The sequence below is a fragment of the Dama dama genome, chromosome 19 (genome assembly GCF_033118175.1).
Source record: "Dama dama isolate Ldn47 chromosome 19, ASM3311817v1, whole genome shotgun sequence".
Taxonomy (NCBI): Eukaryota; Metazoa; Chordata; class Mammalia; order Artiodactyla; family Cervidae; genus Dama; species Dama dama.
This window is the reverse complement of record NC_083699.1, coordinates 78459719-78473988: the sequence shown is the minus strand read 5'-3', so window position 1 is coordinate 78473988 and position 14270 is coordinate 78459719. Positions and strand designations below refer to the sequence as shown.

Below are 14270 nucleotides of genomic sequence, written 5' to 3'. Positions count from 1 at the left end.
GCACGCGCCCCGAGTCCTTGCGGCGGTGCAAGCCCAGGGCCTTTTTCTTTCGCAGCCCGAGCCGGGTGGGGCCGCCGAAAAATCAGGTGACTGCGGGCTAGAGAGGCCAGAAACGAGAGGCGAGCCGGGGGGTGGGGCCTCCCGTCCCCGCAGGTAACGAACCGGGCCGACCTGGGGCTCGACCGCCCGCGGCCCAGTTCGCACAGCTCCGGGCAGAGGCCAGCCCAGTTACCTTTTCTTCCTTAACTCCGTTTCCGTTTTCTTCTCCGTTAGGAGTGACAGGGTGAGCTTTGGTTTATTAAGCACCCGGCTTCAAACCCCGACGGCCCCAGGTAGGTGCCGGCCCGGCCCGGCGCGTCCTCGGGACAGTGGACAGAGGGCGGATGGACGGGCAGGAAAAAATACAGTGCTTCGCGGTGTTGTAAAAATGAGCCTTTACTCTGGCAATAGGAATTCACATTTCAAAAGCTGATGATCTGAAAGATTTCATGAGAATGCAAAAATAGTTGCTTCTTTTTAAAAACTTGGCCATCTCTGGTACAAAATTTCGTTTTAAATAGCCTTTCATTAATAAGAAACGTTATGTAATTATTTTTGAATTGGTTCTTTTCTTTTTTAACAGAGCACTAATCCATGCAGGAGAGAAAAGTGACACTGTACCATAGCTTAAGTGAAAATATACAATATTGCAACGGAAAAAAAATCCATTTACCTACATTCAGTTGTGCTGAAACTAGAGGGCATTTGCTTACATCCTGGAACCCTATCAATAAATAAGTCACAAAGTTAAGTACTAATATGGGGTCGGGGGAACCTCTTGAGATTAGAAAAAAATCGCAAATCTGTTGCTAGAAACATCTTGCTTTTAGATGTGGAGAAACTGTCAACAAAAGCATTTCCATAAAATCAGTTCTTTAGCAATTTTACACATTACTGCAAAATAATATATTGGGATTTGAAGCAAAATATGAACATTAAAGTATAAGCAATAAGACTAGCTATCTAGTTCGCGCTTAGGAAACTCTGGCTATCGTTAGCACGCTAGAATAGACAAGATTACCAGTGTAATATTTTAAAATTGCATTAACACTCCTAGGCTACAGTTTGGGCACAACTTTGTCTTAGTCCTTTTGTTGACTAAAATAACATCACTTTTACCAGTAAGATCTTCAATATGATTTCAGTTACATTATGAAGAAGTCACTTGTGGAAAGCTGATTAAAAATCATAAATAGGGTAATGATAGTACATTTAGTCATGATTAAAATTCTGCATACATTTCAGAGAGATTTTTACAAGAATATTCAATTTTAAACAAATGCTTATTTCATGCAGTTACAATAAATTTAGGCCAAGCACTTAAAAAAAGGCAAGTATATGTTCAAATCAAATACTCAACCAGAAAAGGGATTCTATTATGAAGGAAGGCTAATGGTACAATCTCAAGTGCTAACAGAAAGTAACACAACCACAGAAAATTATAACTTCAAAATGAAATCTTCACGACACTAAAACGGTCAAAAAACTGCATAAAATACTCTTAACTGAGATTTTTAACATTTTCATTTTACGGCATTTGTTGAGGACATAGCATATCCCAATAAGACATTTCTGTGAAATTAAGTGCAAATATGGGACTGGAAATAGGTTTCAACATTTCATTAAAGACCAAAAATCAAACCCCATGCACCTAAAAATATTCGCAGTTTATTAGGAATTCTTCCCTTTCTCACCTGTACTAGTAACAAGTTACTGGTATCAGTATTTCAGATGAAAATATACTACAAACAGAGCAAATACAGACTCTGGCTTTTACTAAGAAAAAGAAAGTGACAACAAAAAGCCTTTTTTTAAAGCAGACATGCAACCACAAGTAAATTTCTCAATAAGACACTTAAGTTGATCTGTGTAACAAAAGAAATGCATTACATTGTCTTTTAATGAAAAAGGAACAGAAACCCTTAGATTGCTGTATTTTACTTGTTTAGATTTACACATGCAAATCATATATTAATATTCACAGATACTTTTAAATGGGAAAACAACTTGCTTGTAACAGTTCATTTTTCCAATAGCATGTTACTATGTTAAAAAGATTTGACAGTGCGATCATTTAATCTGGTGATTTTAATATCAACAAATACCTACTCACAAACCTCATTGCAGATAAATTCTTTATATTATCAAGACCAGATTTTCTAATCCTAATGAAGGATTGATATAGCCCAGACATGCTGCCTTTAAGTCTGTTGTGATGAGACTCTAATAAATTTGCTCAAAATATTCATAAAGTTCTAACTTTTAAGGTGCTATAAAGAAACATAAGATGTGACAGTATCATCTAAAAATATGACTGTTTCGATCTTTAAACTTTTTATTTTCTAACTCATTAAGACTAAGACCTGCCTCATAGTGAGACACATTTTTGGCATTTCTATAAATGCTGCTACATGAAAGTAAAAATGAGGAAAAGTTGTGATAGTCACATTCATAGCTTTCATATAAAAATATATATTCCCTGAATTCATCATATCAAGTGGTCATTCTGTATGAATTGCAGTATTATAAACAAAATAAGAACATCAATGGACTTTTTCTATTTCCAACACTACTTCAGAACTCATTTATTAACATTCCCATCATGGAATCCCCAGGCCCTTCTAGTTTATGACTTTTGGGGTTGTGAATTATAGGGCATGGATCTTAGTGAAGTATTTGCTTCACTCAAATGTCAGATAGGCTCAGTGGCACTCCCTCTTGAAATGTGCCTGTTTTTTCCCTTATTTCAGTAATGACACCACAGTCATGGTGGCCTGAAATGTTATACTCTTAACATAGAACCCTGAAAATTAGCATCAGGTTGAGATTTTGAAATGTTTTCAGTCCTTGAAGTTTTTGCTACCGACCCTGTACACTTCCCGTTTTCTTCCTCTACAGAATCAAGAGATTTCTTCAAGGCCCTTCCTTTCAGAAAAGGAATAATCTCACGACAGGGCCGTTTGTCTTTCCACCTCTCCAACTACAGGCTCCACAATCTATTTCCTCCTCAGAATTCTCTTGTCATGTGCATCTGTACAAGGGCTGACTAGGAGGAAGCCCTCCTCCCACTTTGCCCCACTGGGTTATGGCTTTTAGAAAATCCCTCAGAAGGTGCCAACAAGGGGTTAACAACGTTAGAGCTAGGAGCGGAATGCAACTGCCAGTTTACTTGTGGCCCCTGGTTTTCAATTCCACTTCTACATTTTCATGGTCACTACTGTGCTTTTTCTTTCCAGGATCTGAACCGCCTTAAAAGGGGCATTTTTCTATTAATATCTTCTAGCTCCTTTTCACTTTCAGAATTTATGGTTGTATCATCCTCTTTATAAACATTGAGTAATTTTTTCTTAGCCGCAGCAGAAGCATTTCGATGGGGCAGTTTTCTGCTGCTCTTCCTAATCCACACATTTTCTGGTCCTGAAATGGTTTCCTTTAGATTACTCATTATCTTTATTTTATTTGCAGCAACAGTAGCACATCTGCGGGGAACTTTCCCAGGTACCATTTTTGCTCTCAGAGTCTCACTAGGCATTGGCACTGCGTCCTTCTGATTATGCACACATGTTCTCATTTTTGTATTGGGTTCTCTGTCTCTAGGAACAGATTCTGAAAAATGAAAGTTCATGTAAATGCAAAAATCTTGTACCACAAGATTTTACTACTACTTACATTCCTCAACAATACATTCCTCAACAGTGTTACAAATACTCAAATTGCTAAATGAAAAACCAATGATCATCAATGACACTACACGTTTTCGACGTTGATATAACCTTCCACTTCCTTGTCTACAAATGAAAGTCTTGGACAGAAGTTACAGCCCATTGCACACTTCACTGTCTCTAAGGATAACTGTCCCTTAAAGCAGCAGACTTGTAAGAATAAGGTTAAGTACCCTCAGGGTCATAAAGTGAAGTCACTCAGTCGTGTCCGACTCTGCGACCCCATGGACTACAGCCTGCCAGGCTCCTCCATCATAAAGCCACTCACTAAACACTTTTTAAAAATCTTAATTTTTACAGTAGAACTTCATAGGTTTTAAATTTTTGGTGTCATTTCTAATACTCTATGTTGAATTACTTTAAAATATTCAACAGGATTTCTGAAATAATTTTCCTAGAACCTAAACAAGAAGGAAATGCCATCATGACTATGACAACACAGCATCAGCCCTACTTCAAGATCCTTAAGGTTTTAGTTCCAACACTGATATTTCCTTTAGTCAAAAAAAGTTAACATGGTTCCCTAGTAGATAAAAAGGAACTGTATATTGGTTTTATACAACCGAAATGTGGTTTTAACCCTAGATTTGTCTTTTTCAGTTTCAGGATTTTATATAACTGAAATGATTAAATCCTAGTTTCACTGCTATTCAGATAGTTTCTGAGCTGGTGTATGTGGGGCACAGAGAGGATCAGGCTGAAGCTTCTAAAAGAAACGAACTCTACACACACAAGCAGTCGCTGTAAGGAACTAAGGAAGTAGCGCAGGCCGCTGTCAGAACTTGTTCTAGAAACGGAACCTTCCTAAGGGGCAAGGAGAACCTCTTTCAAGGAAGTGTTATTGTAGCCGAGAGCCAGAAACTAGGATAGGATCCAGCAGCGAAAAGGCAGGACAGAAAGCACTCTGCAGAGGCTAGTCCTTCCCTCGGCCCGAGCCAGCCAAGGCAGTTTCGATGGAGCACAGTGGGGTCAGGCAGAGCCCCCACGTGGTGCTTACTCAGATGGGCGCAAATCATTTTCATTTTGCCAACATCTGAAAGCCAGATATTCAAATTTCAAATACAAACTTAACTAGCACTGTTCTTGGGCACTAGTATTTCTTGATAAAAATGCACCTGAAGTTCATTAGCCCCTGAATGTCAGGCCTTATCTGTTGGCACTCTAGTCTTGCTGCCATTAAGAGCCAAACTATCTAAGACTGTCTTCACGGGGCACAAGTCTTGCTGGGGGTGAGCGTGTAGGACGCTGCCTCAGGTTTCCAGACATTCAGCATTTGCTAAGGACAGTCTGCAGCCACTGAAATAACCATACATCATCTGGGACTCACTTCCTTTTCACTGCTAAGGATAGAATATAAGGGTTTTCCCAGTCGTTAGGACAGTTACTCTGTAGCAGTGAAACTACAAACTACCAGCCTTCTTCCTTTTTCCCTTTTGTGAAGGGAGACATTTACCTGTGATCAAGGGCAAATGAGTACAGGTGAAAATGACTTCTGTGGATTGACAAGTTCGTTAGCAACAGAGAGTGATGAGCAAAGCCTTAAAACCTCAAAATTAACTCTTCAGAGTTCACCTTAAATCTGTGACACGCATTTCAAAGATGTGCTTGTGTTTTCTCCAAGACCCACTAAAGATTTTCCCATAGTTGGCTAGGAACTACTTCGCTAAAAGCAATTCCCCACAAATGCTTCAGTCCTTTTTACCAAAATCACATTATTCACTTGTTTTTCCAGTGAAAACTCCATTTCTAAAGACAATGTTTTGCTCAGTGTAAGTCACAAGGCATTGCAAAAATGGCATTTTAGCAGGCTGAGCTGCTCAGCGGGGCCCCCCATCAAGCCCCCCCAACCTTGCCTTATTTGGGCTCTGGAGTCGCTGCACAGGAAGTCGGGGAGTGAACGGAGGAGAGGCTTAAAAGTGGTGTTATTATCATTTCAAAAAATATTTTCTTAGGAATTTTAAAATTATAAACTGTCTGCAAACCACTCCTAGATTCAGAGTGAATCTTCAGCACATTAAATCGGTGTTAAGCAAATGCTAGAATATAAATATGCAACAACAGATTAATAGTTTTTAAAAATACATGGTAAAATTAAGGTGAAATTTGTACTTTACAGTAAAATGAGGATATGCTATTATCAGTCAACAAACTGCATCCATTTGCATGTTGGAAAAATATTAAAAATATACAATTGGTTCATTCCCAACATATCCAGTGGATTTGTATATATAAAATCCTACTAAATTTCTGTGAGACAAAATGATTGAACTTGCAGCAACTAACTCCTTTTCAGTGTTGTGATGAAAGTACTTATACTGACACCTTAGAAACCTAGTAAGTACCAACTCTTAAGACATTTGTAATCCAAAGTAAGGGGAAAGATTCTACAGAAGAAATGGTAACTAGTCTTTTTAAAATGCTCTAAGGAAACATGAACTATTAGAGCAGAGAGGATACAGGATTAAGTTATATCATATAAGGTATCTCCAACTTGATTAAGCTGAATCTCTAAAGGGTTAAACCATAAAATGGGAATGTCATCAAGCTAAAAACAATCTGAGGAACACAGAATGACAGTGTGGGGAATTTTTAAAACTGTAACACATGTCAGTCAGTGTCAATTTTATTACCGAGAACTTGGTAAATTATCAAGTGCTTTATTCTGAGAAAACTAGTTTTTAGAAATATATATACAGACTGATTCAGGGTTAGAAGTTCAATATATATATATTAGGGTATAAGCTTACAATTTTTTGGAGGATACTGCTCTAAGGATAATTTATGAGAGTGCCATTTAATGTTGACTAACCAGCACAACCCCACAAGTCCGCCTATCCCAGGTGGTCTTGGGTCAGCCATGGGTGTTGGAATGGTCATTGAGTGCTTGAGGCATTGTTGCTCTTCATTAAATGACTCCTTATTTGGGTATAATAAAAACTTCATTAGTACAGTGACAATTTACATCTTTAGTAGGGCTCGGTCATAGTTTACTGAGATGACCACTTTAAAATATAACTCACAGATCACTATGTATTCTAATACGGTCTGTAGTGAATAGAAATCTGGATGAAGACATTCTAGTTTTGAATCAAAGGAACAATCTCTAGTTTCTGAAGGATTATTCATATTCCAATTATGATACTTCATAATACAAAACTGTATTCCTAAATCTGAAGTAAACTTCACATCATTGCTATAGAAGCATAAACAATTGTATTCTTATCAGCATTTAAACAGAGAATTAGAAACAAATTTGAGAATGGAAAAATATAAGAAAATGTCTGAATCAAAGTAAAAATAATATACTGGTCTATTTCATACACTTTAAGTACAGACAACTACTGGTCACTATGATCACAGGTAAATCAAACTCCTGTAAAGGGAAAACATTTTAGTTGCAAATCATAACCTCTCTCCAGCAAGCCTCTTATCAGAGCAGACTTTGAGATGGCCTTTCTTTTCTTCATTGTCTGACTTTCACTGATAGGCAATGACCAAAACTCTGGAAGCAAATAGCATTTACTGATATTCCCCACAGTGTAAGTCTCCAAATATCCCATAACCTCAAAGTCTCACTAGAGATGGGCTGTAGAAGAGGGTTTTCTGTAACTCGCAGGGTTTAATATTTTTCTCAGGGGAGCTGGTAACACTGAGAAGTCAATGACTATAAGCATGGCAGTGTCAGGTCAAGAGACTGTTAAGTAATTCTGTAACCTAGGGTTGTTCTCCAGTAGTTTGGTCACTTCTGTGGTTGAATAAATGGCCTTCAATCTTCAATTCACTCAATGATGGGTACACAGAACCTTGAAGTGTTTTGCATCTACAGCTAATCTAGCTCCCTATAATTTTATCTCTAGAAACAATTAATTGATAACAATCATTTTTAATGATTTTCACAAGAGTTGTGATGGATACTGCAACTTTTTCTAAAAATCTAATTTAAAAAAATATGAAGTATGAATTCAGGGATCCTAATCTGCTTAACAAATCTGTTAGGAGATGGATCATTTCAGAATAATGCAGGCAGGATAAGATGATATCAGAAGTAAATACTGGGTTTTTCAGTCTGCTTTATTAGTTTCCAAATGAAAAGCAATGGAGCCACCGACAGCTGGAAGGCAGCCCCCTTTCAAGCACGATTGACTCCCGCCAGGCTCTGACTCACACCAAATGTGGGAGTCCTGCTTTCTGCCTGCAGGAGAAGAGATCACAGATGGACACAGGGTGGAGAGCTGCTTAAATCCAGAGGTGAAAGAGTTACAAGGAGAACTGGATGGTGCAGCCCTCACAGAATCAACCAGCTAGAAGGCTTGTAGTAGTTTTAAAAAAAAAAAGCCTTGTAATTATAATGACTATTAAATTTATTATATTTTACTACTTCAGTTAGTTGAACAAAAAACTGGTTCCTAGTTGACAATGCAGATTCTAACGTGGTAATGAGCTCATTTAAAAAGTTAAAAGTACACATCTCATAGGAAGGTAGAAAACTAAAGATTTGCCTTTTTGACAAGCTCCAGTTAAATGGTTAGAATTTTACAGGTGAACCAAATATGTCCATACACTCCTAGAACTAAGTATGGATCAAAACTTAGAAAATAAACTTTAACCTATTAAAAACTGAAGATTTCTTTAACATGTAATCACTAATAGAAAAAGGTTAACAATTTCTAAATAATTTTCCTTGTGGAACCAAGGGTAGGCTGGCTGCTGCAGTCCACATAGTCTGTGCCATCTCATTTCAATTGTCAGACTGCCTCTTTACAGTCTGAACTTCCACTGAAGATTTTAATAAATGATAAGACTTACCTTAAAATTAACTTAAAAAACTAAAGTATGACCAGACAATATGCTGTGGCACTGATAACTCAATTCAGTGAGCCCATCAGTCTTGACAAACAGTCTGAAGTTACTTACATGCTGCCAGAGACAGAGCCTGCAGTCTGCAGGACTCCAACACTGAGCACCCCCACCCGCCTCCCTCCATCAAATCCCCACACACAATCCTTGAACAGACACCAAGTAAGAGCCTTGATTTTTTTTTTAACCAAATTAGCAATGTATTAGAAACCAGTCTGGCTTATGAGTGATCGGTGAAAATTTCTCTTAAACTTGAGAACTCCCGTGTATCCTTAGGCAACATCTATAATTTTTAAAAAGTTATAAGATTCTCCTTAAACTGTGAGAAAAGACAACACAGCCCTCATCAATATACTTTTTACATTTCAATCCTTTCCATTAAATTCACAATTTGATACTACTACTATAAGTAGTATTTACTAATGTAGTTGGACTAGATTTTTCCACAATGCTTCATTTTCTCCCTAGCTTTGACAAATATATTTGGTCTGGTCTGTATGTTCCCAAATACTAGAATAAGAGACAAGTCTTATTCTGTTAGGTTGCAATTTTCTTAGGGTTTCTGCTTTATTATTCCCTGATATCCACAGCAGAAGTTGAGAGATATAACTTAAATAATTAACACACAAAAAGTTCTTCTACAATGAAGGTGCTTTGTTACACTCCATCATACTAGAATAACTGAACTGTAATTTCCATACAATGTATGAACTAAAGGATTTGGTGACAACTACAAGATACCTGATAAAGTAAGTATACTGACTTAATACCAATGAGAAGAATGCAGATGGCATTTCAGCTATAAAAAGGCAAGGCAAAAAGACCTTTTCTAGCCATTTAAATATTACTCAAAAAACAAATACAATTGAGTAGAAAGGAAAACCAAAAATACTGTATGTACCTTTAACAATGTTCTTGCAATCTGATATACAAAATCTCTCATTTTTTTTTTCCAGGTAACACAAATTAAATTTGTACTGACAGAAGAGATTAATAAAGTCCTTCCATTTCAGTTCTTAATACCATACAGTGAACTTAATAAATTCTGTGTTCTGATTATTCTAAAGAAAAAAGGCTAGAAGAGGGACAAGGGAACATAGTTATGGACCCAACGTTACTCTAAATAAGAATTTTACTTAAGAGGTCATCAGCCAGTGGAGTATGAAGGATTTAGTGATGTATTTTATTCTTACTTTTGGACAGTAGTACCTTCAGGTGGTAAGTTTATTGGTTTATGTCTCCTTTTCCATTTACCTAAAACATAAGTTCTTTCACCCCATTTCTTATTATAAAACTAATTTTCCTTTTAGGTACAACTCTTAACTATTCTTGGAAGAAACTTTTATGTTGTAACATAGAAGTTGGGAGTAAATAAATGTTTTATCATTCTTTTGAAGATTATTAAACTGACAAAGGATCTAATCCCCTAAAATTTAAAAAAGGGGGGGGGGGGGGGCAAGGGAGAATGATTACCCTAGGAATTATCTGAAAATGGGATAAACGTTTCCTTTTATTTAGAAGTTACTATACATTGTCAATATACCCTTTTTAAATAAGGAGGAAATGGGTGGGGGAAGCTTTTTAAACTTCACCTATTTTTATGTTTGAAATCTTTTTGTCTTAATATGCTTGGTAAAATTAGGAATCAAAACTCCAATCTAAATAACCTCAAACCTTTTTTTAACCCATAAATGAATAAAATCACAGGACTCTGGACATACACAACCACAGTAGTCTTTTCTTCTTCATATACATCATTCTGTTACTTCAAGTGCAATGGAAAGCTCTAGCACTTACTTCTGGATCAGTTCACATTCCACTTGTAACCTTTTGTCTTTTTTCACAGGAAAAATACAAACTGATCCCAAACTTATTAAAGTACATCTGTGCATTAAATCCCTGCTCATTTTGCATAAAGAGAAATAGAAAAAAAAAGTCAAACATGTTCTAGTGCTCAATGTAAACATTTTGAACTATTAATTATTTATTAATTTTCCTTAAGGGTACTTAGAAGTGTGTGTCACATATTCAAAGTTAACCTTAGGAATAGCACCGTGACCAAAAAAATCCATAAAAATGATTCTCTCTATAATCCCTTAGTTTTACTCCAGAACTTGAGAAGCTACCATTGTCAGCCATGTTTTCAAAGTCACCAGGCCAATTCTTATTGTTGTGTTTTTTGTTTTTTTTTTTTTCTTCAGATGAAACCAAAATACTGCTTCTACACACAAGGGTCTAACCATTTTGGACAAAAGGAAAAATTAGCAACTGGTTGACCAGCCAATCAATTCAGTCCAAAAGTTAAGAACAGTTCGACTGATGAAGCCTAAATGGTTTAAGTATCATTTTACCAAAAGAACTGATGTATTTATGAGTATATTCCATATGAATTTATGGATTTTTTTGGTACCTTTTTGCAGATGATGGTAAACATGGAGTTATAACCCTGAGAATAGATATAAAACAGAGAAGTTTAAGAAGAGTTAAAATAAATTAATGGATATGACATCTATCACCAGTTCTCAAAATTAAGGAAGTAAAAAGCATTCCATTAATTTTTTTCAGGTCACTAGTCAAGGACAATTATCCTGACTCAATCTGTCAACAATATAGTTAACACGAACTTTGAGAAGGAAAGCATCATAGTTTTGAAGTGGTGATAGCTCTCTCAACAACCAGAGAGGCAGGCAGACCACCTATCTCACTTGGTAATATCCAAGAATATCCTTCCCCTTACACCAGAGCAGAAAGAGAAAGAACCTTCTACCATGTCAACTGGAATAGAGAACCAAGAATTACCAACACTTGAGAACATTCTAACACTGGTATCAGCCTGATGCTTTCCCATGTCTGCCACCTTAAGGATACACAGGAGAAAAGGGTTAATTTTGTCTGAAACCAAACACAGTTAGGGCCAATAAATAACAAAGGGTGGGGGTACTGTAACACACCCTTTAGCTACAAAATATGTAAACCACTTGAGTCAAGTCCATCTTCAGGCACAAACAAGCTAGGAATGGCCACCTACACTGTTTGGAGTAGCACAGCCTATCAAGTAAAAATATTTGGCTCGAAAATAAGTGTACTATGGTATTTGATGATGTGGCAAAAGTCACGCTTTAAGTGAATTTCAAAATTATTTTCCCACAACAGTTTCTTAGATTTATACTAGAGGTCACTAATAAAGATACTTAGTTGCACCAGCAAAGAATGCTTGGGATTGCACATGGCAGGAGTAGAGTAAAAGAGATGGAGAATAACAGCTAACTATTTTCCTATATAAATGACATTTGCAATTGCACTCTTATCAAAACTCAACTCTACAATTTAAGAGATGGGGGAAAACTACATATAATTTAAATACTCTTTTAGCCCTGTACACTCTATTAAAGAACACACTTTATCTAAATCTAAGGCACACAAACTCTATTTCACAGAGTAAGACTATGGAAGACCAAGATTTTGGTTAAATTCCATAAATGGAAAACAGGAGTTCTTGGAAAGACAAATTATATAATATTTTGTTAGTGCACAATTTAAAAGAAAATGCTAGCTATGGTCTGGCCTTAGAGATTTAAAATATACAATCAAACATTAAAAAAAATAATAATTTACCAGCACTTTATGAATTCAAGTTTATAAAATAAAGTGGATGATATTTTCCTTAAAAATAAAGAGAAAAAGAAGACCCACCAGGACTTGGAAAGAAAAACTGGAAACCATTTCAATGAAAATGATAAAATCTGGTAAAATGCAAACTACTCAAGTAGCCAGGGAAAGAAAAAAGTGGCAGGTACCTTGCCTACTAATTGTGGTTACCACCCACTCCCCAATTGTTATGTCAGTATGAACATAATATTTATGAAGAATCTGTAAACAAAGGTCATGTGAAATTTATACTACAATAGGACTGGAATTAGAAACTACCATCTCTTGAAGAATTCTGAAAATAACTGTATGACACTTGCTACCATAAATGTAATGCTTATTGGTTCTGATAACCAGAATGTATAGTGTTTAACATATTTCAAACTTTTGCTATGTGTAGTTAAATACTGTCAAAAGTAGATTAGATCTGCCCCCAAAATGAAGCATATTTTGGCACCTGTGCTGAATGCTGCTACAAAGGCAAGCAAGTGCAAATAAAAATAACAGTCATGATTTAGTCACATTCATAACTTTTCATAGAAAAATATAAATATATTCCCTGAATTGTAGGACAAAAAATAATTTCAACAGCCAGCTTTCACTATAAATTCCAGTCCATTCCCTCTTTAAGTGAACTGGTTTTCCCTCAAGGTCATAAGGTGCAATCATCAAAATCTAACACATTTTCTAAGCTCCTATCATCATCCCCATCATGGTATCTCACGGTCCTTCTACCCTGATTTCTCGTCTTTATTTTTGAACGTCGAAGAACTCTTTTAGATTTTGCATAGTCCACATCCTCCCAGTCATTATCATCCACATTTAACCTAGGACGTTTGCTCTGTCTTGGTCGTCTCATGGTTTTAGATACATTAGCTGTAAGAGTTTTACCTTTTCTAACTACTTTTGCTTTCCCTTTCGTTTTCCTCTTTTTGGTTTTTGAATCATCCGTACAGTCAGCATCTGATTCAGTGGCAGATCCCAAATCCGAGTCAGATTTGGGGCTAGTATCTGGTCCACACTTTGAACTCCCTGTTGTTTCAGAAGCTTTCACATTTTCCAATTCAGTTTGCAGTCTCTTCCTTTTTACTTCTGTCTCGGCAGCTTCCTGCGAATCCCGCACCACTTTCGTCTTACTGAAAGGAGCCTTCCCATAGGTCCGTAGCCTCCTGCCGTTCCACCTACGTAGCCCATAGTTCAGTTCCTCTTCAAAGTTATTCTCTGCAGTAGCTTTGTGCACCAAAGTTGACTCAGAAGAACATTTTCTACCTATCTCACCCCCTGGAATATGGCTTTTTGAATCTTCCTCCAAAGACCCAATCAAGGCATTCTTTGTTTTAGAAGGTGCAACACTGGTTTTGAGACTCCTGGTACGCCTATTCTTGTGTCCTGAATCCAACACACCTTCAGAGTCTGAGTCTTCATTTAAAGACTGACTGATACTTTTTGTACTACCTTCTGAGTCGGCTTCAGGTGGCTGCCCTTCACAGCCACTCTGTTTGTTTGGCACTTCACAATTTACATCCCCCTCAGAATCGCTGTCTATCTTCTGAGCTGTGGCACATGCAATATGGAGGGGCTTTTTCCTCGCATTTTTGCTCCCAGTGCACACGTGGTCTACATGGCCATCTTCTGCGTCACTCATCAGCTTGATCCGGCTGGCAGCAGTGGTGGCACACCTCCGAGGCACTCTCAGAAGGCCTGGTCTGGCTCTGGATGCTTTCTTAACCACCTTCGAATTGCTGTCTGAGTCACTGGAACAGACCCTTTTCCTGGCAGCTTTCCTGCTCTGTCCATGATTTTGTGATGCAGAATCTAAAAATCAAGCATATTCTTTTAATCTTTACTAGAAGAGGAAGTCTAAAGGAATTAAATGTTCAACATTTTAAACAACTTAAGTCCGGGATTCCTTCTAACTTCAAAGGAGGATGGCAGTGAATGAGTTCGGCTTTTACTACTTTCGAACAGTGACTTTTTCAGCCTCAGCACCATTCACAAGTGTAA

General features: G+C 37.1%; 1 protein-coding gene across 1 annotated transcript in view; it reads right to left on the bottom strand.

The window, feature by feature from the left end:
- Positions 1 to 895: 895 nt before the first annotated feature.
- The window catches only part of BRWD1 (bromodomain and WD repeat domain containing 1), a 123563-nt gene continuing 110188 nt past the window's right edge, over positions 896 to 14270 (bottom strand). The window contains exons 41-42 of the mRNA XM_061167568.1: positions 13158 to 14081; positions 896 to 3645 (exon numbers count right to left, since the gene is read on the bottom strand). Coding sequence (XP_061023551.1) covers positions 3254 to 3645; positions 13158 to 14081 — 1316 coding nt within the window. The 3' untranslated portion in view covers positions 896 to 3253. The remainder of the gene's footprint in view (positions 3646 to 13157; positions 14082 to 14270) is intronic.